We start from the raw sequence: 24,508 nt of genomic DNA, 5'->3' as shown, positions 1-24,508 counted from the left end.
CTCTGGCCTATGCCACGGACGCCCTGGCCCTAGACTGAACAACTGGGAGAAGATTTATGTCTTTCCTCCAGTGAATCTTTCTCATGAAGGTACTGAACAAAACTCAGGACATTCAAGGTCAAGTGGCTCTAGTAGCCCCAGACTGGCCGAAGAGCAATTGGTACCCTCTAATTCTGGACTGGGTCTTCGCCCTCTTCGGATTCCCAGTCCCAAGCTCTCCCAGTCAGTACAAACGAAGACTGTGTTCGCTTCCTCAGGAATTCTCAAAACCCTAACTTTATGGATTTCATGAAGTTGCAGCGAAAAGGGATGCGAATATTGACCCTCAAAATATTCTCTTCTTGGAATCCGATAAAAGGGATTCAACTTTGAGACAGTATGATGCTGCTGTCAAAAGTAGCAACCTTCCTGAGAGAATCAGATATTAGAATCATGACAATCAATTCAGCTATATCCTTTTTCAGATCTTTATTTGAAAAAGGCTTAGCAGCTAGCACCATTACGACAAACAAGTCAGCCTTGAAAAAGATTTTTCAATTTGGTTTCAACATAGACTTGACAGACTCCTACTTCTCGTCCTATTTCCCGAAGGCGTGTGCTAGACTTAGACCTTCTGTAAGGCCTACGTCAGTATCATGGTTCTTAAATGATGTTCTAAAGCTGGCTTCAGAAACTGATAATGACACATGTTCTTTTATAATGCTCTTAAGAAAAACTCTATTTTTATTAAGCTTGGCCTCGGAGCTAGGAATTTCAGAACTGTCGGCATTATCCAGAGATCCGGATCATATTCAGTTCCTTCCCACAGGGGAAGTGCTACTTTCTCCGGAACGTAGTTTTATAGCTAAGAATGAAGATCCTTCGATGAGGTGGGAACCATGGAAGGTACTACCCCTTCCACAAGATATATCTCTTTGCCAGTATCGACCTTACGAGCCTTTCTGTCTAGGACCTCCTCATCCTCATCGGGTCCTCTCTTTAAGAGAGAAAAAGGTGGTACTTTTCTATTAAAGGCATCAGGCAGCAAATCCTGTACTTTATTAAACAAGCCAATCCTGACTCTTTTCCAAAAGCACATGATGTCAGGGCAGTAGCCACCTCAATTAACTATTTCCAACATATGAACTTCGATGAGTTGAAAAAATATACCGGATGGAAATCGCCGACAGTATTTAAACGTCATTACTTAAAGTCCTTGGAAGCTCTGAAATTTTCAGCAGTGGCGGCGGGTAACATAGTTTCCCCCGACTCTGCCTAATCTTTAGTAGAAGATCCAGTCCTCCTTTCTACCTGTCTCACCCGACAGTTCGTCTATTCCTGCCTTGTTCATCTACGGTTACCTTGTGTCTTAGCTGCTTTTGTATGATGATATGGTGGGTGTCCTTATTTTTTTGCTAGGGACACTCACAATCGATTGTATATATTGATCTCTTGGATGTGATCCCCTTATTTTTATGCTAGGGGATACATCTTAATTGTAATGGTTACGGGTTTTGTATATTAAGTTATATCATTCCTTTATATATTGTTATTATTGAAGTTTGTTCTGTTCAACGTATTGTCTTAATTGCTCTAGAGTTTCTTGATTGGCAATATCAATACACAGATACTATTTCGGAACATATATGCCATGTAAGCCCTGTATATATGTAAATTACCTTAAGTTAAGAAATATTATTAGCATTAAGTTTAATTTAAACAATATTTCTATTTTTGTATCATTGTGTATATGTATCTTTATTAGCAATTATATTCTTTTATTTTATTTTATCTTTTATTTGAGACCTCTTTTTTGTTTTGTTGAATTTTATTTACAATCTTGTGCTATTTCTCTGGTACGATTTCGCGCAGCGACACGAGCTGAGCCCAGAAAAGGGATTTTGACATAAGGAAAAATCTATTTCTGGGCGATTGGCTCGTGTCGCCAGCGAAATCCCACCCTACCCATCCATCGCTCAAGATTGTCTGCTAACTTCAGGATGGCCACCAGAGGCGCAGCAGTCGGCAGCATGGGATGGAGTAGTATAGTTGCTGCCCACTCTGTGGGTCGGCTCTCCTCTTGTGGGGATTTTGTAGTGGGAGATTTCTATTGGCATTCGGCTCGTGGTAGTGGTCTCACTCGCCATAGTGTTCATACCGACACCCTCTTGGAGGGTGAGCGAGTCAGTTGTACTGACCTTTTTCTTTATTTATTTATTCTCTGGTATGTGTTAGTACATTTACCCTAGAAATAATAGATTAAAGGATATTTCGCTGGCGACACGAGCCAATCGCCCAGAAATAGATTTTTCCTTACGTCAAAATCCCTTTTTCCTTACGTCCACGCGGTAACTTCCGAAAAAATCTGAAATTTTTTTGTCCGATTTCCCTCACATCCAAGTTCCATTGTCATCAGAGGTGAGAAGTGACAGTGGGGATGCTTCTCCATTCACCCCTTTGGAAACTACGTACTGCTGTTCTCAGACACTTCTTCCGAAAGGTTGGGAATTCATCTAGAGGACCTTCTGACCTCCGGAGAGTGGATGTCAGACAACACAACGGCAGTAGCTTATGTGAATAAATGGGCCTGGTGTCTCGCCAACTTCACCTAATAACAGCCAAGTAAATATCAGTGGGCCATAGACAACTAAGTGGACCTTATGGCTAGGTACATTCTAGACAAAAAGAATGTGGTGGCCGACAAACTAAGTTGGCAGAGACAGATTCTAGGAACAGAGTGGTATCTGCATCAGGAGATTGCAGATAGGCTGTTTTGTGTTTGGGGGATGCCAATGATAGATATCTTCTCTACACGATTCAACAGGAAGCTAGAGGTATATTGTCTCAGAGACGTTTTTGCAGTGGTGGAGGAAGCCCTTCAACATCTATGGGACAACCTGGACAGGTATGATTTCCCTTCATTTTGCCTGATTTGTCATGTCCTGAACAGTGATTAGGTCCCAGAATCTCAAGATGACCCTGATAGCTCCTTTATGGCCCCAGGCAGAATGGTTTCTTGATATGCTGTCTTGGCTTTCAGAGGTTCTGAGAGAGACCTCCCTGCACAATCTGCTTTGTCAACCTCATGTGGAGAGGCATCATCGTTTGATAGAGTCCCTGTCTCTTCATGAATGGAGGCTATCAAGTATCTCCTGTGAGCAAGAAGCTTTTCTCAAAGGAAAGCTTCTTGGATGTCAGTTTATCTTGGAAAGTCATTGATGTCCATTTACCAGGGAAGGTGGTCCATCTACTGTGATTGGTGTCATAGACAAGGTACCTCTCCACTTAGAACAGCCATTCAACAGATCTGCTCTTTCTGTTTCTGCCATAAAGTGCCACAGGGTTGCTTTGGCTTTAGTTTTGTGTATTAAGGGTGTGGATATGTGCGTCCTCAACCTACGACGATTCGATATTACAGCAATTTTTTCAGTGCCATTAACGGCGTTTTACAGCGCCCTTGACTGCTAACGGCAAGAATAGGCATTAAGTTAATGGTGCGTATGGCACAGTAACTTGATACTTCATCAAGTTATGATGCCATAACTCAAGTTACGGTGCCGTGAGTGCTGTTGACGCACTTTAACCCTCTTACGCCGAAGCGGTATAATCGAAAATGTCTCCCGTATGCCTGGCCGGTCTGGGAGGGAGCACGGAAGCGGAAAAAATAATTTTTTCAAAAAATCACAACGCGCTTAGTTTTCAAGATTAAGGGTTAATTTTTGTCTCCTTTTTTTGTCATTGGCTGAAGTTTAGTATGCAGCCATCAGAGATGAAAAAAATATCATTATCATATATAAATAATTTGATATATGATAAAGCAAAAAAAGTTTCATATATAATTGTATTCAAATCGTGCTGTGCGGAAAGGTTAAAGCTAATGAGTTACTTTTTTTTTCGTTGTATTGTACACTAAATTGCGATCATTTTGATATATATGTATATATATAGTGTTCCCCCCATATTCACGGGGGATGTGTACCAGACACCCCCGTGAATAGTTAAAACCCGCGAATAGTTAGAACCACCATTAAAAATGCTTATAACTGCCTATCTTGAAAGTTCAGATACCAAATGTATACCTTTAATAACATCCTACTTCAAATATACCTAAAATTACTAACCTATTACTGTATTAATCTTTGAGGTTATATTATTAATATCCTTTCAAAGTCATCTTAAACATTTTACTATTAAAAATATATACCTACAGCCAATAACAGAGAGAGAGAGAGCAGTGAATGGCAACATCATATATCTGACCATCAATAGTGAAATTATGAATTATATCTGAGAGAGAGAGAATAACTCCTAAACTCCGTCTCCTTCCCCTCCGCCAATACTGGCCAATACGTATATCAAACTGTCATTCACTCACCCTCCCATGTGGATAAAAAGACTGGGAATCGCTATTTTTAATTAATCTTATTAATATTTGAAAATTAGTTATAAGGTAAATCATTTATTTATACTACAAAACAAATAAACATACGTAAGTAAGAGAGAGAGAGAGAGAGAGAGGTGTTATTGTTACTGTTTAATCTCATTAAACTTAATATTATTTGTAAACTAGTACTGTATATTATTATTTTACCATAAAATGTAGTAATGTCCTTAAAGATACACTTATACATACATTTCTAGCCCAAACAGAGGGCGAGAGTTACCACTAAGACATACTATCTCGTGTGGCAAAGAGAGAGAGAGAGAGAGAGAGAGAGAGAGAGAGAGAGAGAGAGAGAGAGAGGGAGAGGGGGGTTATCCTTATTTAAAAGACTGAAATGGATAGATTATTGAACTTCTATAAAATACTATCACATATGAATTTTGAAATTAGTTATATTACTATTATTATTATTATGCGAAAATATTGATAAACATACACATGTACCATAGAAATACTCATCTCAGTAAAAGAGAGAGAGAGAATTTACGTAATCAAGAGATGGCAACGAATTTACGTAATCAAGAGATGGCAACAGTTGTTGGACCCCAGCCAACTCAGCTTGCTAGTGGAGTTCAAAGAGAAATATGCCAGGTAAAATGCATTTTCTTTTTATTTATAAACTAAAATCTTGCTAATTCACTTTAGTATTTTCTTTAATGAATTGATATTATTGCTGTTTACATTAATATTGATATTTGAAAATCAGTAAATCATTTATCATCCAAAAATCATACATCTCTGTAAGAGAGAGAGAGAGAGAGAGAGAGAGAGAGAGAGAGGATTAAGAGAGAGAGAGAGACCTTACCTACCTTACAGACCTTACATCTTGTTCGGGTTGCCCCAGGTCCCTCAGTGTGAGGCACCTCTAATGTCTACCAGAGAGTTGCTAGTACATCTTCCGGTATATTTTGCATCTTCCAATCTTGGATGGTCTGGGATGCAGTTAGATATTTGTCGAGCTTATTCTTAAACACATCTACGCTCACTCCTGATATATTCCTCAGATGAGCTGGCAACGCATTGAATAGACGCTGCATTATCGATGCTGGTGCGTAGTGGATTAATGTCCTGTGTGCTTTCCTTATTTTTCCTGGTATAGTTTTGGGCACTATTAATCTACCTCTGCTTGCTCTTTCTGATATTTTTAGTTCCATGATATTTTCTGCTATTCCTTCTATCTGTTCCATGCCTGAATTATCATGTAGCGTTCTCTTCTCCTTTCTAGACTATATAATTTTAAGAATTGTAGTCTTTCCCAGTAGTCTAGGTCCTTAACTTCTTCTATTCTAGCTGTAAAGGACCTTTGTACACTCTCTATTTGTGCAATATCCTTTTGATAGTGTGGGTACCATATCATATTGCAATATTCAAGTGGACTACGAACATATGTTTTATAAAGCATAATCATGTGTTCAGCTTTTCTTGTTTTGAAGTGCCGTAACAACATTCCATTTTGCTTTACATTTTGCCAACAGAGTTGCTATTTGATCATTGCATAACATGTTCCTATTCATCATCACACCAAGGTCTTTAACTGCTTCCTTATTTGTGATGGTCTCATTATTAGGTCCCTTATATGCATATAGCTTTCTTTCTCTGTCTCCATAATTATTGATTCAAATTTATCAGAGTTAAATACCATCCTATTTACCCTTCTGCCCAATCATATACTTTGTTAAGGTCTCTTTGTAGAGCGTTCCTATCTTCATCACAAGTAATTTCTCTACTTATTCTTGTGTCATCTGCGAAACTACTCACTACCGAATCCTTCACATTATTGTCTATGTCTTCAATCATAATAACAAACAGTATTGCAGCTAACACCGTACCTTGCGGCACACCGGATATTACCTTGACTTCATCCGATTTCTCGTCGTTTGCAATAACTATCTGTTTTCTGTTGTGTAAAAATTCTTTTAACCATCTTCCTACTTTATCCACTATTGTGTTTTCTAATTTTCTTCGCTAATATATTATGGTCTACTTTATCAAAAGCTTTTGCAAAGTCTAAATAAACCACATCTGTTTCATTTCCGCTTTTCATATTTTTGAATATGTTCTCACGGTGGACTAACAGTTGGGTTTGTGTACTTTTTCCGGGTACGAAACCTATGTTGTCCTTTATTAAACAAATTATTTTTTATTAAATGTTTCATAATATTTTTCTTCATTATTACCCTTTCATACACTTTCATAATATGTGATTTAGGTTAGTCACCAAGGCCTATAATTACGTGCCTCTGAGTCTTGATCCACTTTGAAAGTAGGGGTAATATATGCTAATTTGTGCTCCTCATAAATCTTGCCTGTATCTACACTTTGTCTTAATAATATTGCAAGTGGCTTTGCGATAGAATGAACTACTTTCTTTAACAAAATAGCAGGAATTCCATCAGGCCCTGCAGCAGCTCCATTTTTAATTTCATTAATAGCCTGCACAATATCAGCTTCATTAATATCTATGTCAGCTAAATATTCACTATTTTTCATCCCTTACTTCTATATCATTATCTTCATTATCTATTCTAGGGGTGAATTCTCTCTTATATCGTTCTGCCAGTATGTTGCAAATTTCTTTTTTTCATTCGTTAATCTCCCTTCAATTCTCAGAGGGCCTATTTCTATTCTTCTTTTATTCATCTTCTTCGCATATGAGTATAATAGCTGGGGTTTTGCTTGATATTTAATAGGGTTTTTTCTTCCAAGTCCCGTTTTTCATTTTCTTTTGATTGTATAATCTTTTGTTCTGCATTTTCTATCTTACTTTTTAGTTCTATAAACTTTCCATGCATTTTTTTCTTTTGCAAGACCTTTTTTCCACTTTCTGATTTTCTGGAACAAGATCCTTCTGTCTCTTGGTATGCATGAATGATGTTTACTTTTCTTCTTCGGTATATATTTTTCCACTATTTTCTCCAATATTTTATATAATATCTCCGTATTTACCCTTATGTCATCACTTACGAAAATGTTATCCCAATCTTTGTTTAATTCTTCATTAATTTCTGACCATTTTATATTTTTACTGTAGAAGTTGTATTTTCCATATCCTTCCCACTTTTTCATTTCCTTGCTTATCTCTATTTTCACTTGCTTTGGAATGAACTGTTAATTATTTTTTATGATATTATGGTCTGAAATATTCGCATTATAAACTATTATTTCTTTAACATAATTCATCTCGTTCACAAATACTAGGTCTAAAGTATTTTCCTTTCTTGTTGGCAGGTGATTTATTTGTTGAATGTTGTATTCTAGTAGCATATCTAATAGCTTTTCAAATTGCCTCTTATCTGCACTACTATTACTCTCTTTTTTATATGTATAAGTACACAATCTCCTATTCGTTCTTTCCATTCTACGAAAGGAAAGTTGAAGTCACCAGATAGGAGAATAGTCCAGTCCTTGTGATTTCTACATATATCATCCAATTTTTCAATTATTAAGTCAAACTCTTTAGTATTAGGAGGTCTATATATTACTATGTTCATCAATTTTTCAGATTCAAATTCTACCGCTATTAGTTCACATTTCTTGAAGTTTTACCTACTATATTTCTCATATATGTTTTTCCTTGTTTTTGTCTTTCCCATATATTGCGGTTCCTCCTTGATTCCTATTTTTTCTATCTGATCTATAAGTTTGGAACCCTTTTATTTGATCATCCTTCCCAGTCTCTTGGGAATACCAGGTTTTCACTTATATTCATTATATCTATTTTCTTTTCATTTTGGGTTAGTTCTTCTAAGTACTCTATTTTTCTTTTTGAGTTACTCGTAACTAAACCCTGCGCATTCATCACTATGATGGTTTGCGTGTTTTCTCCTTCATTTAATACTGGTAGTAATAAGGATTTTCCATGTCTCTTTCCTGTTCTTGGTATGTTGTTCTTTTTTCATTTCCAGAAATTCTGACATTAAAAAATCCAACTTTTCCATAATATTTGATCTTCCTTCATCATATAATTATTCATTTTGTGTCTGAATCTGCAATTTTCTCCGTTTCTGCAATATCCTCTTGCATAATAAATACAGTTATTATCTCTTGAGTAGAATTTCGGAGCTGATGCTTTGAAATTTTTTGCTGACACCTCTGCATATCTCATTGGTGGTTTGCTTTTCTCTTTTACCTGATATTCTTGATTTCTCTCTTTATTTGTTTCTTTCTTATTTTGGATTTTATTACTTGGTTGGTTATTTATTTGATTATGATTCATTGGCTACAGGGTGCATATATTTGCATTTTTTGTCGAACTTACATCCTTTTCCTTCTTTTAGGTTTTTTTACATATTTTGGATGCAGATCTCTGCAATCATCCCCATATCATCTAAGTATGCACATTTACCATATATTTCATAGTTTTGACCATATCTTAGGATGTTTTGTTGTGTAGTAACATCTTTCTCCAAATCTGCAATTCCCTCTTTTCAAAAGGTTGCAGATTTTGTCTTTCTTGTCTATATTTTCCTCTTTCCCGTCATTGTATAGATCTGGGTAGAGCCTCTTCGGGATTTGCTTTTCTGTTGTCATATCGTAATTTATTCTTCGTAGGTATGCTGCTTTATTGCCTCATATGTAGTATCAATGAGTATCTCTGCATCCATACTTTTATCTTGTTCTTTGTTTTCCTTATTTTTTTCTGTCATTTCATTTTTGTTTACTTCTCTTCCGTTTTCCTCTTCTTCTTTTTCTTCTTCTTCTTCCTCTTCCTCTTCTTCTTCATCCTCAACTATTTGTACATTCAATCTTGATTTAATAACATTGTCTATCCATGATAGACATGTTGAACAAAAAATTCTTGTATCTTTTCTCAAATCTTGTATTACCTCAGCACACTGTGGATGGGTCTAATGTTGCATGCAGCACATTTTCTGATTAGGTTTTGTGGATTGACTATGCTATACCAAACCTTACACAGTTTGCATGCTTTTGGCATTCTTTTTTTTCCTAATGCATCAATTAGGATATTCACAAGATTCGCCTTATTCATTTTCTTTGTCGGAATATGTTGGTTTATGTATATTTTCTTTATGAGTCTCTTGACCACTTGGATTTTATTTGGAACTTCTTCAATTATTTTCAAGATATTTTCATTAGATTTGTTCCAGTTTGAAGGATTATATCCTTCTAATATATCTATGAATGCTTTTGTATCTTTTTGTTAGGACTGTTGCTGATTTCATAGATGTGAAATTGCCAGTTTCCCTTCCTGCTACCTCATCGTATTGCGAATCTGCTAAACACGCCAAATTACGCCACCTCTTCCCGCAGTTGGAACTACTGCCATCTGTTCTGATTTATAGTATTACACTTGATAAACTAACTTAGAAGACGCTTTATCCTACTATTTTCACACTAATCTTATCACCGATAGTTCACGAACACTTCTAGATATTTCTCAAATTCTAGTCGTATGTTAAACTTGTGATATCTGTTGATTAATCTGACTTCACGCGGGTACGACTCACCAAGCAAGATGGCTACTTACAAGAGAGAGAGAGAGAGAGAGAGAGAGAGAGAGAGAGATTTTCATAGTATTTGTAAAATACTTTCACATATGATTTTTGTAATACAGTTATTATTATTATTATTTTTTTTTTTTTTTTTTTTGCTTTTTTTTTTTTGTATCACAGTCCTCCAATTCGACTGGGTGGTATTTTATAGTGTGGGGTTCCGGGTTGCATCCTGCCTCCTTAGAGTCCATCACTTTTCTTACTATGTGTGCCATTTCTAGGATCACACTCTTTTGTTTTTTTTTTTGCATGAGTCCTGGAGCTACTTCAGCCTCTAGTTTTTCTAGATTCCTTTTCAGGGATCTTGGGATCGTGCCTAGTGCTCCTATGATTATGGGTACAATTTCCACGGCATATCCCATATCCTTCTTATTTCTATTTTCAGATCTTGATACTTATCCATTTTTTCCCTCTCTTTCTCTTCAACTCTGGTGTCCCATGGTATTGCGACATTAATGAGTGATACTTTCTTCTTGACTTTGTCAATCAACGTCACGTCTGGTCTGTTTACTAGAATCACCCTATCCGTTCTGATACCATAGTCCCAGAGGATCTTTGCCTGATCGTTTTCTACTATCACTCCCTCAGGTTGGTGCTCGTACCACTTATTACTGCAGGTAGCTGATGTTTCTTGCACAGGCTCCAGTGGAGGGCTTTTGCCACTGAATCATGCCTCTTTTTGTACTGGTTCTGTGCAAGTGCAGGGCATTCGCTTGCTATGTGGTTTATGGTTTCATTTTTCGTATTGCACTTCCTACATATGGGAGAGATGTTATTTCCGTCTATCGTTCTTTGAACATATCTGGTTCTTAGGGCCTGATCTTGTGCCGCTGTTATCATTCCTTCAGTTTCCTTCTTTAGCTCTCCCCTCTGTCGCCATTGCCATGTGTCATCGCTGGCTAGTTCTTTAGTACTGTCTCATTGTATTGTCCGTGCATTGGTTTGTTGTGCCAGTCCTCTGTTCTGTCTGTCATTCTCCTGTCTCTGTATATTTCTGGGTCTTCGTCTTCTTTTATTAGTCCTTCTTCCCATGCACTCTTTAGCCACTCGTCTTCACTGGTTTTCAGATATTGCCCCAGTGCTCTGTTCTTGATGTTAACGCAGTCCTCTATACTTAGTAGTCCTCTCCCTCCTTCCTTTCGTGTTATGTATAGTCTGTCCGTATTTGCTCTTGGGTGTAGTGCTTTGTGTATTGTCATATGTTTCCTGGTTTTCTGATCTATGCTGCGGAGTTCTGCCTTCGTCCATTCCACTATTCCTGTGCTGTATCTGATTACTGGCACTGCCCATGTGTTTATGGCTTTTATCATATTTCCGGCGTTGAGTTTTGACTTGAGTATCGCCTTGAGTCTCTGCATATATTCTTTCCTGATCGTGTCCTTCATCTCTTGGTGTTTTATATCCCCTCCTTCCATTATTCCCAGGTATTTGTATCCTGTCTCATCTATGTGTTTGATGTTGCTCCCATCTGGTAGCTTTATCCCTTCAGTTCTCGTTACTTTGCCTTTTTGTATGTTGACTAAGGCGCATTTTTCTATTCCATACTCCATCCTGATGTCCCCTGATACAATCCTTACAGTCTGGATTAGGGTATCTATTTCCTTGATGCTCTTACCATACAGCTTGATGTCGTCCATGAACAGCAGATGGTTGATTCTGTTGCCTCTTTTCTTGAGTTGGTACCCGGCATCCATCTTCTGTAGTTACTTTTTGTCATGGGAATCCATGGCTACTACAAAGAGTAGTGGGGATAATTGAGTCGCCTGGAAGATCCCTCTCCTGATATTAACCTCTGCTAGTCTTATTCCAGAGCTTGTAAGTATTGTATTCAGTTGCGCATTGTATTTTGAGGAAGCTGATGGTGTTTTCCTCTGCCCCATATATTTTCAGGCATTCTATTAGCCATGTGTGTGGTATCATGTCGAAGGCTTTCTTATAGTCTATCCATGCCATGCTTAGGTTGGTTTTCCTTCTACTGTTCTTCATTACCATTTTGTCTATCAGGAGCTGGTCTTTTGTGCCCCTACACTTCCCTACACTTCTTCTGCAGCCTTTCTGTTGGTGGGGGATGGTGTTTGTCTCCTCTAGGTAGTTGTATAGCCTTTCAGTTATTATTATTATTATTATTATTATTATTATTATTATTATTATTATTATTAATATTACTATTATCATATGAAAATATTAATAAACATATTATACATAGTGTACCATAAAAATTTCTCATCTCAGTATAGAGAGAGAGAGACCTGGAGTTGGAAAGAAAGATGAGTGAAGACTGGGATTTCCTTCATTCTTACATAATTTTTAAAGTTCATAAACTAAAATCTTACTAATTCAATGTAGTATTTTCTTTCTTGAAGTGATTGCTCTTTACATTAATAGTAATATTAGAAAATTAGTAATTCATTTATCACACAAAAAGCATACATCCCTGTAAGGGAGAGAGAGAGAATTAAGAGAGAATTATTAGTTATTATGTGATATCATTTAATCTTATTAAACTTACTAATACAGTATTGATCAATATTAATATTTTAAAATTAGTAAATCATTTTTGTATCATAAAAATGCATTTAGGCATGAAAATAACATCAAAATACACTAATTAGTGATTATTTATCGTCGGAAAATCCCGCGAATAGGCAAATTCACCACAAATAATGGGTAGATATGGTCTAGATAAAAATCCGTGAGTCCGCGAATCCGGAGAACGTGAATAGGGGGGGCCCACTGTATAACACATTGTAAAACGATCAAAGCAACACAGAAAAAATATTATCACAAAATGATGCATGAATTCGTAACGCGCGGCGGACGTAAAAATATAAAAATTCACCGTAAATCTAAATATTGTTCTGGAGACTTCCAATTTGTTTCAAAATGAAGACAAATGATTGAATATTACAATACTGTAAGAGTTTTAGCTTAGAATTGCAGTTTTCGACCATTTTGGACAAGTTAAAGTTGACCGAATGTGGAAATTGTTATATTTTTTTTTATATGCAAATAATTCAAAAATGAGAAAAGCTACAACCTTCAAATATTTTTTTTTGTATTCTGCATGAAATTGTACACATTTTCATATATGAAACACTATAAAGCCCCTAATCTGAAAATAAGCAAATATTAGGAGAATGTGACGTACGCATTTCGGAGATTTGCGGCCGAGAATCAGCGCGCGGAGGGAAGAAAAAAAAGTTTTTTTTTTTTTAAATTCACCATAAATCTAAATATTGTGCTAGAGACTTTGAATTTTATTTCAAAGTGAAGATAAATGATTAAATATTACTAGACGGTAAGAGTTTTTGCTTACAATTGTGTTTTTTGACCATTTCGGGTGAGTCAAAGTTGACCTAACATAGTTTTTTTTCTAGTTATCGTGATTTATATGCAATTATTCCAAAAATGAGAAAAGCTACAACCTTCAAATATTTTTTGTTGTATTCTGCATGAAATTGCACACATTTTCATATATGAAACTATAAAATGCCTAATATGAAAGTGAGCAAATATTAGGAGAATGCAACCTACGCATTTCGGAGATTTGCGGCCGAGAATCGGCGCGCGGAGGGAAGAAAAAAGTTTTTTTCAAAAATTCACCATAAATCTAAATATTGTTCTAGAGACTTCAAATTTGTTTTAAAGTGAATATAAATAATTTGATATTACTAGACTGCAAGAGTTTTAGCTTACAAATGCGTTTTTCGACCATTTCGGGCAAGTCAAAGTTGGCCGAACGTAGTTTTTTTTAGTTATCGTGATTTATATGCAATTACAGTAGTACCTCGAGATGCAAAATTAATCCGTTCTGAGGCGCCCTTCGTATCATGAGGTTTTCGTATCTTGGACCACATTTTACATGTAAAATGGCTAATCCATTCCAAGCCCTCCAAAAACACCCCAGTAAATTATATTTCCAGGCCTAAAACACATGTTCTAGGGTTACGACGCCGATCCAATGGAAGAAATATGACTCCAAAAAGGCAAAATACTGTACATACTTGAGTAATATTCAACTGCATGTAATGTTCAACCCCATTTTAACTGCATATATTAGGACTTTAGCATATGTCCCCTACAATAAGCCTAGCCTATGTTAGCGGTTGCTACTGTAGCCTAGTCTATGATTCTGACATCTAAACCTAAGAAGCTAAAAGCTTAGAATATGCCAATAAAATGTATAAATAATCAGTATGTACTCATTTCAAATAATTATTAATTAATCATTAACTATAATACACAAACAAACAAAAAAATAAACCTTCCAAGCGATTGTTTACATTCAGCTCTTACCGTCTTACGAGTACCGAATGAACGCCAAGCAGTCACTTTTCCTAGGACACAGTAAGCCATAAATTTTCATTAGTATCACTCTTCAACTAATGAAACTACCAAACAGTATAATAACCATTCATTTCTATTCTTTATTCTATCTTTACCTAATGGAGATACCGAGTTACTGACAGCTATAATGAAACATACGTATACGTAACGTAATAATAAAACAGAAGAAGAATTCTAAAAAATACGTATTTGTTGGCAGTCTGATTTATTTTATATTTTATGGTATCTAATTCACAATTTTTTTATTAAATTATTGCATTTACTCACTTCAAATAATTATTAACTAACCATTAACTATAATAAACAAACAAAAAAGAGCTTCCAAACTTCTGTTTACATCCAGCACTTACGAGTATCGAATGATCGCCAAGCAATCACTTTACACAGTAAGCCATAAATTTTCATTATCTCTCTTCAACTACTGAAACTACCAAACAGTATAATAACCATTCATTTCTATTCTTTATTCTATCTTTACCCAATTTTTTTTTTATTAAATGTATTGCATGAATAAGTTTTTCAATTTACAGCATCCTTTTACCAATAGAATACTTAAAGCACAAGGGGTAGATGCTGATTAATAGGAGAGCAGGATCTTATGGGGTGACTAGCATCAGGAACCAATGGGAGAGCGGGAGGATGGTGGTGAGTTAACTCAGTTGGCGGTGCAGGAGTTTTGAAATTGTTCTTGGTGGTCAGGGCGAATCTCGGGACTTTACAGCAACAACCTTTCGTATCTTGAAAACTTTTCGTATGTAGAGCTGTAAAATTTTTTGTATTTGCTTTCGTATCTCGAGTTTTTTGTAAGTTGAGCCTTTCGTATGTAGAGGTACCGCTATTCCAAAAATGAGAAAAGCTACAACCTTCAAATATTTTTTTTCGTATTCAGCATGAAATTGCGCTCATTTTCATATATGAAACTCTATAAAACGCCTAATATGAAAATGAGCAAATATTAGGAGAATGCGACCTACGCATTTCGGAGATTTGCGGCCAAGAATCGGCGCGCGCGGAGGGAAGAAAAGTTTTTTTTTTTTTTTTTCAAAAATTCACCATAAATTTTAATATTTTGCTAGACACTTGGAGTTTGTTTCAAAATGAAGATAAATGATTGAATATTACTAGACGGTAAGAGTTTTAGCTTACAAATGTGTTTTTTGACCATTTCAGTTGAGTCAAATTTGACCGAACGTAGATTTTTCCTATTTATCGTGATTTATAAGCAAATATTTTGAAAATAAGAAAAGCTACAACCTTCAAATATTTTTTATTGTATTTTACTTTAAATTGCGCACATTTTCATATATGAAACTCTATAAAACGCCTAAAATGAAAATGAGCAAATATTAGGAGAATGCGACCTACGCATTTCGGATATTTGTGGCGGAGAATCTGCACGCGGAGGGAAGAAAAGTTTTTTCAAAAATTCACCATAAATCTAAATATTGTACTAGAGACTTTGAATTTGTTTTAAGATAAATGATTGAATATTACTAGACGGTAAGAGTTTTTGCTTACAATTGTGTTTTTTTACCATTTCGGTTGAGTCAAATTTGGTCGAACGTAGTTTTTTTTCCTAGTTATCGTGATTTATATGCAATTATTCCAAAAATGAGAAAAGCTACAACCTTCAAATATTTTTTGTTGTATTCTGCATGAAATTGCACACATTTTCATATATGAAACTCTATAAAGCACCTAATATGAAAATGAGCAAATATTACGAGAATGCGACGTACGCATTTCGGAGATTTGCGGCGGAGAATCGTTGCGAGGAGGGAAGAAAAGTTTTTTTCAAAGATTCACCATTAATCTTAATATTGTTCTAGATACTTCAAATTTGTTTTAAAGTGAAGATAAATGATTGAATATTACTAGACTGTAAGAGTTTTAGCTTACAAATGCATTTTTTGACCATTTCGGTTGAGTCAAAGTTGACCAAACATAGTTTTTTTCCTATTTATCGTGATTTATATGCAAATATTTCGAAAATGAGAAGAGCTACAACCTTCAAATGTTTTTTGTTGTATTCTGCATGAAATTGCACACATTTTCATATATGAAACTCTATAAAACGCCTAATATGAAAATGAGTAAATATTAGGAGAATGCGACGTACGCATTTCAGAGATTTGCGGCGGGGAATCGGCGCACGGAGGGAAGGAAAAAGTTTTTTTTTCAAAAATTCACCATAAATCTAAATATTGTGCTAGAGACTTCAAATTTATTTTAAAGTGAAGATAAATGATTGAATATTACTAGAATGTTATATAATTTGCTTACCCAACTACCAATATATATATTTATATATATACATATATATATATATATATATACATATATATATATATATATATATATATATATATATATATATATATATATATATTACATTTTTCGATTCTGGTACGAATACATAAATAAAAGGAATGCAGGTAATACTCTTCCTTTTGCATACAATGAAATATCATATAATATCATGCACAGATACAGATATATAGAAACTTGTAATAAATATAAAAAAAAATATAAAATAAATGCAGAATACTCATTCGTAATCCTGACTCTTCGTTCTATTCTTGTTTTCTCCCTCCTCCATTGAAGAGTCTTGCATTTTTTTCCTCTCGACGGTCACACTCCCCGAACCTGCATAGAGCTATTTTGCAGGTGCGACAGAAGAACCGGGTGTCTCTCCTTCTGCCATTCATATGGCACACCCGGCACCGTTTCTGCCTGCGCCCTTGTATGAGCTCCAGTGTGTGATCCCCTGGCTGCAGCTGACATACGGGGTCCACCACCCGACGAGAACCAGTGCGGGCGGGGCCGGCAGCAGGGGTGGCGGCAGCAGCGGCAGGAGCAGGATGACCAAAGTTGGCCTTCCTGAGGTCTGCCCTTTCCTCTAGGGGCAGATCTGCAGCTCGGGACAGTTGGGCAGACATGGAAGGCCACTCATCGGGATTGAAGTGGATGAGGGCATCCCCGGCTGCCTCGAGGAACTGCAAGTGGGTCATCCTCCGGAGACCGGGACCGTAGTACCCACAGTAGAGTATGTAGGCATTTTGGAGAGCCAACTGAAGAATGTACTTGAGGAGCTTCTGGGTTCACCTTCTGGTTCTCCTGGCGAAGGGATAATACTGGATGAGTTGATCAAAGAGATCAACTCCTCCCATGTGCTTATTGTAGTGCCCAATGACGGTAGGGCGCTCTGCACGAAACTCCTCATACACAACTCGTCCCTGTCGACGTGTCTTCTTCCATGGCTCGTCGTAATCATGGGGACGAGTCGGACACCCTTCCAACAGATGACGAAGACAGCTCCCTTCTGCCGCCACTGTCTCTCCTCTTGCCAGATGTTGCGGATGGCTAGCGAACCTCTTGAGGACATTTGGGGCCTCACGTACCAACCGAAGGGTACAACTGACGTGAACAGTTCCTGGGCCAGGGATACCGAGTTATAATAATTATCCATAAACAGGTGGTATCCCTGGTTACGGAAACGATCCACAAGCCTGAACACAGTTTCACGCATAGTGGAGAAGACCCCGGAATACACTAAGAAGTCCACGACATATCCAGTGTTGGACTCTGTAATAAGAAAAATTTCACTCCATATTTCTTCGGCTTCTTGGGGTTATACACTTTTATGCTAAGACGTCCTTTGTAAGGCATCATCCCCTCATCCAAAGAAAGGTTCTTTGTAGGAACCACGAGATTTTTACAACGTTCACGAGTGTATTCCAACACTGGGTGCACTAAGATGAGGCAATCGGAGTTATTCCGGGGTATGGCCCTTCGGTTGAAGGCGTTGAAATATCTGTCCAACGCCAGGAAAGTATCACGGGGCATAACGCGAGGAGGCGGCATTTCGCGCATGCGCACTTGGGTCACGCTTCTAAACAAAACAACAGCGTGATCCGTGAACTCCCAGCATCCCCCAAGGCGCATGATTCAAAAGTTTTCGGCTAGTAGGCCTATAAGTATTGTTCCGCAAATTTAAAAAAAACTTTTTTATGTCGACGTATAATACGTCCAATCGGCACCTGGGAAACATTTTATCTCAACGTTTAATACATCCAATCGGCGTAAGAGGGTTAATGGCGAAAAATTGACTTACAACAAAAATCAACTTACAGCGCAGCTCTGGTGTATATCCCCTGCCATAAGTCAAGGACACACAACTTAGCAGTCCTGTTCCCCTAGAGCTCAAGTCACCTAGCTAGGATTTGACTCTTGGTAGGTGAATTACATGGTCTGTCTTATGATGTCAAACATACCAGGGGTTGGAGGTTAATAGTTTTGGAATTTTTCCCGGAACTTGTTGCTAAGACTCAAGAAAGAAATGTCCAAGAATACAATCTCTGGCTAAAAGAAACGATCGCAAATGTCTATTCATCATCAGCAGTTGCTTCAGCCAATATCGTACATGCAAGAGTGCCTGACGTCAGAGGGCTGAGTTCCTCCTAAGCATTCAAGAAAAATTTATCTGTTCATAAAATTTTAAATGCTGGTTATGGTGTCACCAAACCTCTTTCACTTCCATCTACCTGAAGGATATTGCCTGGGACTTTTCCCTTGGGTCCAGTGGTAGCTGCTCAACAAGTTGTGTAGCTCATCCAGTGCCCGTGGTTGGACAGTTTGTATCCAGCCTGAGATGATGATATGAAAGTGAAATGAATGAGATAAATGGTCTTTCTTTTCTCCTTTCTGTCTTCTTTACTTACGGGCAGTATGAAGATCGTTCCATCATGAGCTGGAACAGGCATGATACAGGTGAGTACAGTGGCCATGCCGTTAAATCATTGATGAATGAAGTTACCTTTTAGCAGTAAAACATTCCTCTCTTTAGCAAGGAGAGAGAGGGATGATAACAAACCTAATAAGTAACTACATTGGTTTGTTATTTAAACATTTAGCTCTTCATCTTCCAGTTATGCAATGAAATTTGACATTATATTGAAACCCAGAAGTCTGACCTAAGTTATACACATATCTAAGATTCAGAGGTGTAGGTCTTCTTTCTTAGAATTCTCTTATGCACAAGAAGAATGACCAGGTGTGGCAAACCTACAGTTGGTTAATGATACTCACCTCCCACCAAGATTAGGTCTATCCTAATATTAAGACCCTAAGTTTGTTCTGTGTATGAACAAATGACAAATTTTTAAAATTATTTGTATTTTTCATGACTAGCAAACCTGTGGTCGTGGTCTTAACATTTAAGGTCCACCTTTAACCACACCTCTGCCAGTTTAACCTGGGTTGGAAGAATAGCTGGGATGTCGCGAGTCCCAGGTTTGGTTGGCGACTGTCTCTCCTAACTCATGACAGAGGACAGATGCCACCAGTTCCATGCATATACTGATGTATTAAATTTTTTTACCATCTCCAACTGGCGCTGGAAGATTTATCCTTTTGTTAAGACCGCAGGTTTGTTAGTTATGAAAAATACAAATTATTTTCAAAATGTGTCATTTAAATTTGTCTAATGTTCCATCTGTGAGGGTTAGGTTTCTAAACTGCCAATATGCATGTGTCACCACTGACTGTCTTATAGACTTGAATTGCTGAAGTATTATGTAGTATAGAATAGGTTGGCATCCCTCTCTGTAAACTTAATAGCTGAATTTTGTATGTTTTAACATTTTTATAACATTATTATAGATATGCTACACCCATCCTTTTCTCTCAAAGTACCCTCTTTCCAACTTTGGCCATTAAAAATGTATTCTTATTGCTGATAAGAAGTAAATTTCTATGGCAGGTTAGGAGATTTTGTATTAATTGATTTTTTCCATTATATTTATCCATCAGTTATTCATTTTGTCTTGGTCTACATCAGTCAGTACTGATAGGTTTGTTTCTTAAACATTCATGTATTTATCTGTTCATGTTATTTGAAGACTGATTTTAATCTTATTTTTCAGGATGAGAAGAATATTCTCGCCTGGATATTCGAGAAACTAATTCTCCTGATGATAATCTACTTCGTCCTGAGCATTGTCAATTCGTTTGCCCAGAGCTACCATAAGAGAATACACAAGAATGCACGAGAGAAGAAGCTGGCGCAGGACTGATCGGGGGCTACAACCTATTGTTATGAGTGTGTGATCCAAGGTGAACTTGTCAATTACTACATTCTCTAAATGTCTCTGGCAGAAGAGGCATTTCAGTGTCATCACCTGAAATTTGGTTTAGTTTAGGATAGTGTAGGTCTTTGGATGACAGGTAGGTTAGCGTAGGGCTGTTTTGAATAATACTGACAAGATCAATTTTTTTGAGTAACCAGGAATCACATGGGATGATGGAGTTCAAATGTCATTTCTTCTGCATCAAAATATATAAATATATAATTTTGTTTGAACTCTTATTAAAGTTTAATCTATCTTGATAAGAATTTGTTGTAATTATTAGTTAAATCAGTTTAGCTTTGTTGAAACTGTTGCCAAGATTTTTTGTTACAAAAGTATCCTTTCCCACTACTTTATACCCTCCATGTACTACTGTATTATTCTGTTATCATAGTGAAGTATTCAGACAATATTTTTTTGCAAGGTTTTCAAAATGCAGTATTTGTTTTTTCTTAAATTTCACATGATGCAAAAATAGGATTGAATGCTGCAGTGCAGTATTGGGAAATGTAAGTGTATAAATGTCACTAGACTACGTTGTGTTATTTTCTGAAAACACTCAGGTTGTTGGCCCCCTTGTCACTGCTGTTCTTTTGTTGAAGTGTTTTGTGGGCCTAGGAGGGGTTTCTCTCCTTGCTGGAGTAAGATATGTGAGAGTTGAGAGCTTTGTCGTAAAAGCAGTGGAAACGGTTTTTGCTTTAAATGTAGCAAATTACTCTGCTATGTTTCATGGATTTTGCCAACTTGAAACATCTTGAAAGACTGATATCATGCAATATTAATGTAGTTTGGATAGATGAACTTTAATTTTTCTTTTAGAGGAGTGGAAATGGTTTATGAAGTAGGTTTTGCATTGTTACAGAAAAGACAAAGAATGATCTCGTAGAAGAACTGAATGAGTGGTTTAACAGAAAAGTAAATTATTGTGACCATTCCCTAATTATTACCATTGATAGGAACGAACTGCATGAACTTCAGGCAATTAGATGACTTTTGCTGTACTGCATGACTGGCCTCCCTCTTGGTCATACAGCCTGTTATATTCACTCAGAGAGAGCATGGCCAAGCATTATCTTTATGGTCCACTACATAACTATTGGACTGCTGTAAGAGCCTCCTGTACAAATATTTCTTAGAATTACGGGGTGTCTGGAAAAATAAAATATTCATAATTGCTGCTCATATTTTGTTTTTACCATCTAGTCCATTGGCTGATTGCCTGCAGATGTGCCACCAGTATATTTATACCACTGAATGCTCACATGATAATTTACTGTTTACTATACTTGTTCCACTCAAATTTTATGTATTTATTGAATTTTTTTACTGTATCAGTCTGCCAGGCATTGTATAGCGTACATCAAGTGCCCACCTACTGATGGTACATGGTATAAGCAGTTGCTGAAGAAAACTAGAGTTTACCGTCATACCCAAGAGTATCTTAACTTTGCCTGGAACTTACGTCCCATTTAAAAGTACAGGTAGTCCCTGGTTATCGGCAGGATACCGATAAGCGAAAACCGCCATTAACCAAAACTACAATTTATTGCACTTATGGCCCCAATAACCGGTAACCGGTCAATGGCGCCTCTGTTAGGTATGTTATGACACCATAACTGTATTATAACCAAAACTCAGCGCGTTATGACACCATAAATCACAGATTTTATGGCGCTAGACAAGCCCCATTAACAGATTCCGCCGATAGCCGGTGACTGCCTGTAAATGTTTTTGATAATGGCTTTCATCATTTTTATAGTACTCTAACAAAATTCATATTAACTGCAGCTAAAAATTATAAATTGAAACCAAAGGATGGCCTGCTCTCAAGTCTACAAAATTCCTTTGGGTTAAATGGCACCTAAACATCTATTACCTAGTGAAAAAGGGTGCTAAGGATTACTTTTGATGATTGGTTCTTATAGATACATCAGTCCTATGTTTAAATACTGTATTGTCACATGTGCCTATTTCTACCAATTCTTTTTGTATCGGAACAAGTGTGAGTGTGAGGGAGTGTAGTAGTATTCCACGAAAGGGATCTCAATGAACTTGTGGCTGAAGTACAAGAAAAGTGAAGAGAGAACTAAGCCATGATATCCAATGAATCTGGAGAGTGCTTAGCAGTGTATTTTTGTATTCATGTCTTGTCATGTGATTGTTAAACCTGTGAATTTAAACAGTGTTAACCCAGATTGGTTAAACTTGCCATGTTGTTTGTTGTACTGTATCAGTAATGCCTAATTATGCATGGGGCCTCATGCAAGAGTATAGGTTTATGTAGTGCATCAAGACAAGAAGTGAGTGTCATCAGTCAGTGCTTGTGGTTGCAGTGGAGACGTCTGCCAGCATCACTTGTGACTTTTTTGAGTGTCGTGTGGCTTGGATCTCTTTTCCTTTTTTGTATCACTTTGTTAAATCACTTCTGATTTCACCGAACGAAACATCTTGAGATGATGTGATGCCCCTTAGTGCAAAAATATCCCATACTTACCTCTAGAAACTTTTTGTGGGATTGTAACGTAGGTTCAGAGAGGTTCACGACTGGGGGAGTCATTAGATAGATGTGTGAAGTTTTGAGGTTACTGTGCAGAAACCTCTGTGTTTTGGCCTCGATGTTACAGAAATCGCCCAGTTGCTTGTACAATATTGCAACCATTACAGGAGTTGAAGATTATGCATCATGTGCTCAAGCTCACCTTAGTATAAATAATGAGTCAGTAATGGAAATTTAAGTGGGGTCAGTGGTTAATTGTGTATATTGTGTACATGTGTAGATGAACTGTTTTTAGTACTGTATACATAAAGTTATGTATTTTTTCAGCACGTGCACTGATTAGTAATGAATTTTTCTTTTGTAAGTTATAATTTATTGAAGATGATACAAGCTTCATATTCGTTTTCTAAATTGAATAACAGATTTATACAAAAAGAGTAGTCTGTATATATAGTAATACAATTATATAAAGCCATGTTGTTTTTATTACAGCCAGCCTTAATGTAATTATTAATGTCCGTTCACCGTGACGCACAATAATACTCTTCTTATCTAGTATTACTGTAACATTGGTTGCTTTTAGCCATACTACTCTGTGAATGTAGGTTACCCTAGGCATTGATGTTATGTTCCATACACTGGGCTATCCTAGCAATGAATAAAATCCTTTCCAACTTCAATGCCGTATGATGCAAAGGACCTCTGTGGTATTCAGCTGCTCATGCTGTAATGTGCTTTCAAGTCCACAAATCTCTAAATCAGTATATATTAAGATTAATATATCCATTCAGGACAAATCTTCAGGCCTAATCCATTGTGAGGTAAGAAAGTTGACCCAGTAGTTCTATTAAACAAAATATCAAAGATGATAACCTTTAAAAATATCACGGCATGGTCTAATGCCAGTAGATCTATCAACCGACACAGTACAGTATGTGGTAAGTATTAGGGAAGTACCTCTCAGGATTTTGAGGTGCAAGAGGGAAAACAGCAAAAATTGTTTTATATGCAAAGAATACTGTGTATTTAACTTAAATTGCTATATGCCATCCTGATGCTAAACAAAACATTCAAGCCTAATATATGAAACTTCATACTGTAGCCTAGGCCTTGAGCATCATGCACACAAACTGGTGAGACTAACCCATGTTCACGAAATATATATCAATACACATCTGATTTTAAATCACGAAAAAGGTAAAAACTTGATGAATATAAGAAAGTTACATCCACGAAGGGAAAGTGAAACAATATGTTAAGTACTTTCATCTTATTACCAAGACATGGTCAATACCTCAGTGGTGTGGTTGGTATGGTGTTTGCGTCCCACCTCGGTGGTCACCGGTTCGATTCTCGGCCATTCCATTGAGGAGACCTTACCTTACAGACCTTACATCTTGTTCGGGTTGCCCCAGGTCCCTCAGTGTGAGGCACCTCTAATGTCTACCAGAGAGTTGCTAGTACATCTTCCGGTATATTTTGCATCTTCCAATCTTGGATGGTCTGGGATGCAGTTTAGATATTTGTCGAGCTTATTCTTAAACACATCTACGCTCACTCCTGATATATTCCTCAGATGAGCTGGCAACGCATTGAATAG

General features: G+C 36.9%; 1 protein-coding gene across 1 annotated transcript in view; it reads left to right on the top strand.

Annotated features, from left to right (window-relative positions):
* Nucleotides 1-23,381, top strand: part of LOC135224507 (vacuole membrane protein 1-like) — a gene marked incomplete in the record, with an annotated part of 106,564 nt that extends 83,183 nt beyond the window's left edge. Inside the window, 1 exon segment of the mRNA XM_064263536.1 lies at nucleotides 20,208-23,381. Within this exon segment, the coding sequence (XP_064119606.1) occupies nucleotides 20,208-20,357 (150 nt within the window).
* Between the last annotated feature and the right edge of the window lie 1,127 nt (nucleotides 23,382-24,508).

The sequence above is a fragment of the Macrobrachium nipponense genome, chromosome 12 (genome assembly GCF_015104395.2).
Source record: "Macrobrachium nipponense isolate FS-2020 chromosome 12, ASM1510439v2, whole genome shotgun sequence".
In the NCBI taxonomy this organism is placed as follows: Eukaryota; Metazoa; Arthropoda; class Malacostraca; order Decapoda; family Palaemonidae; genus Macrobrachium; species Macrobrachium nipponense.
Note: the sequence above shows the minus strand (reverse complement) of the source record. Positions and strands in the feature narration are given on the sequence as shown.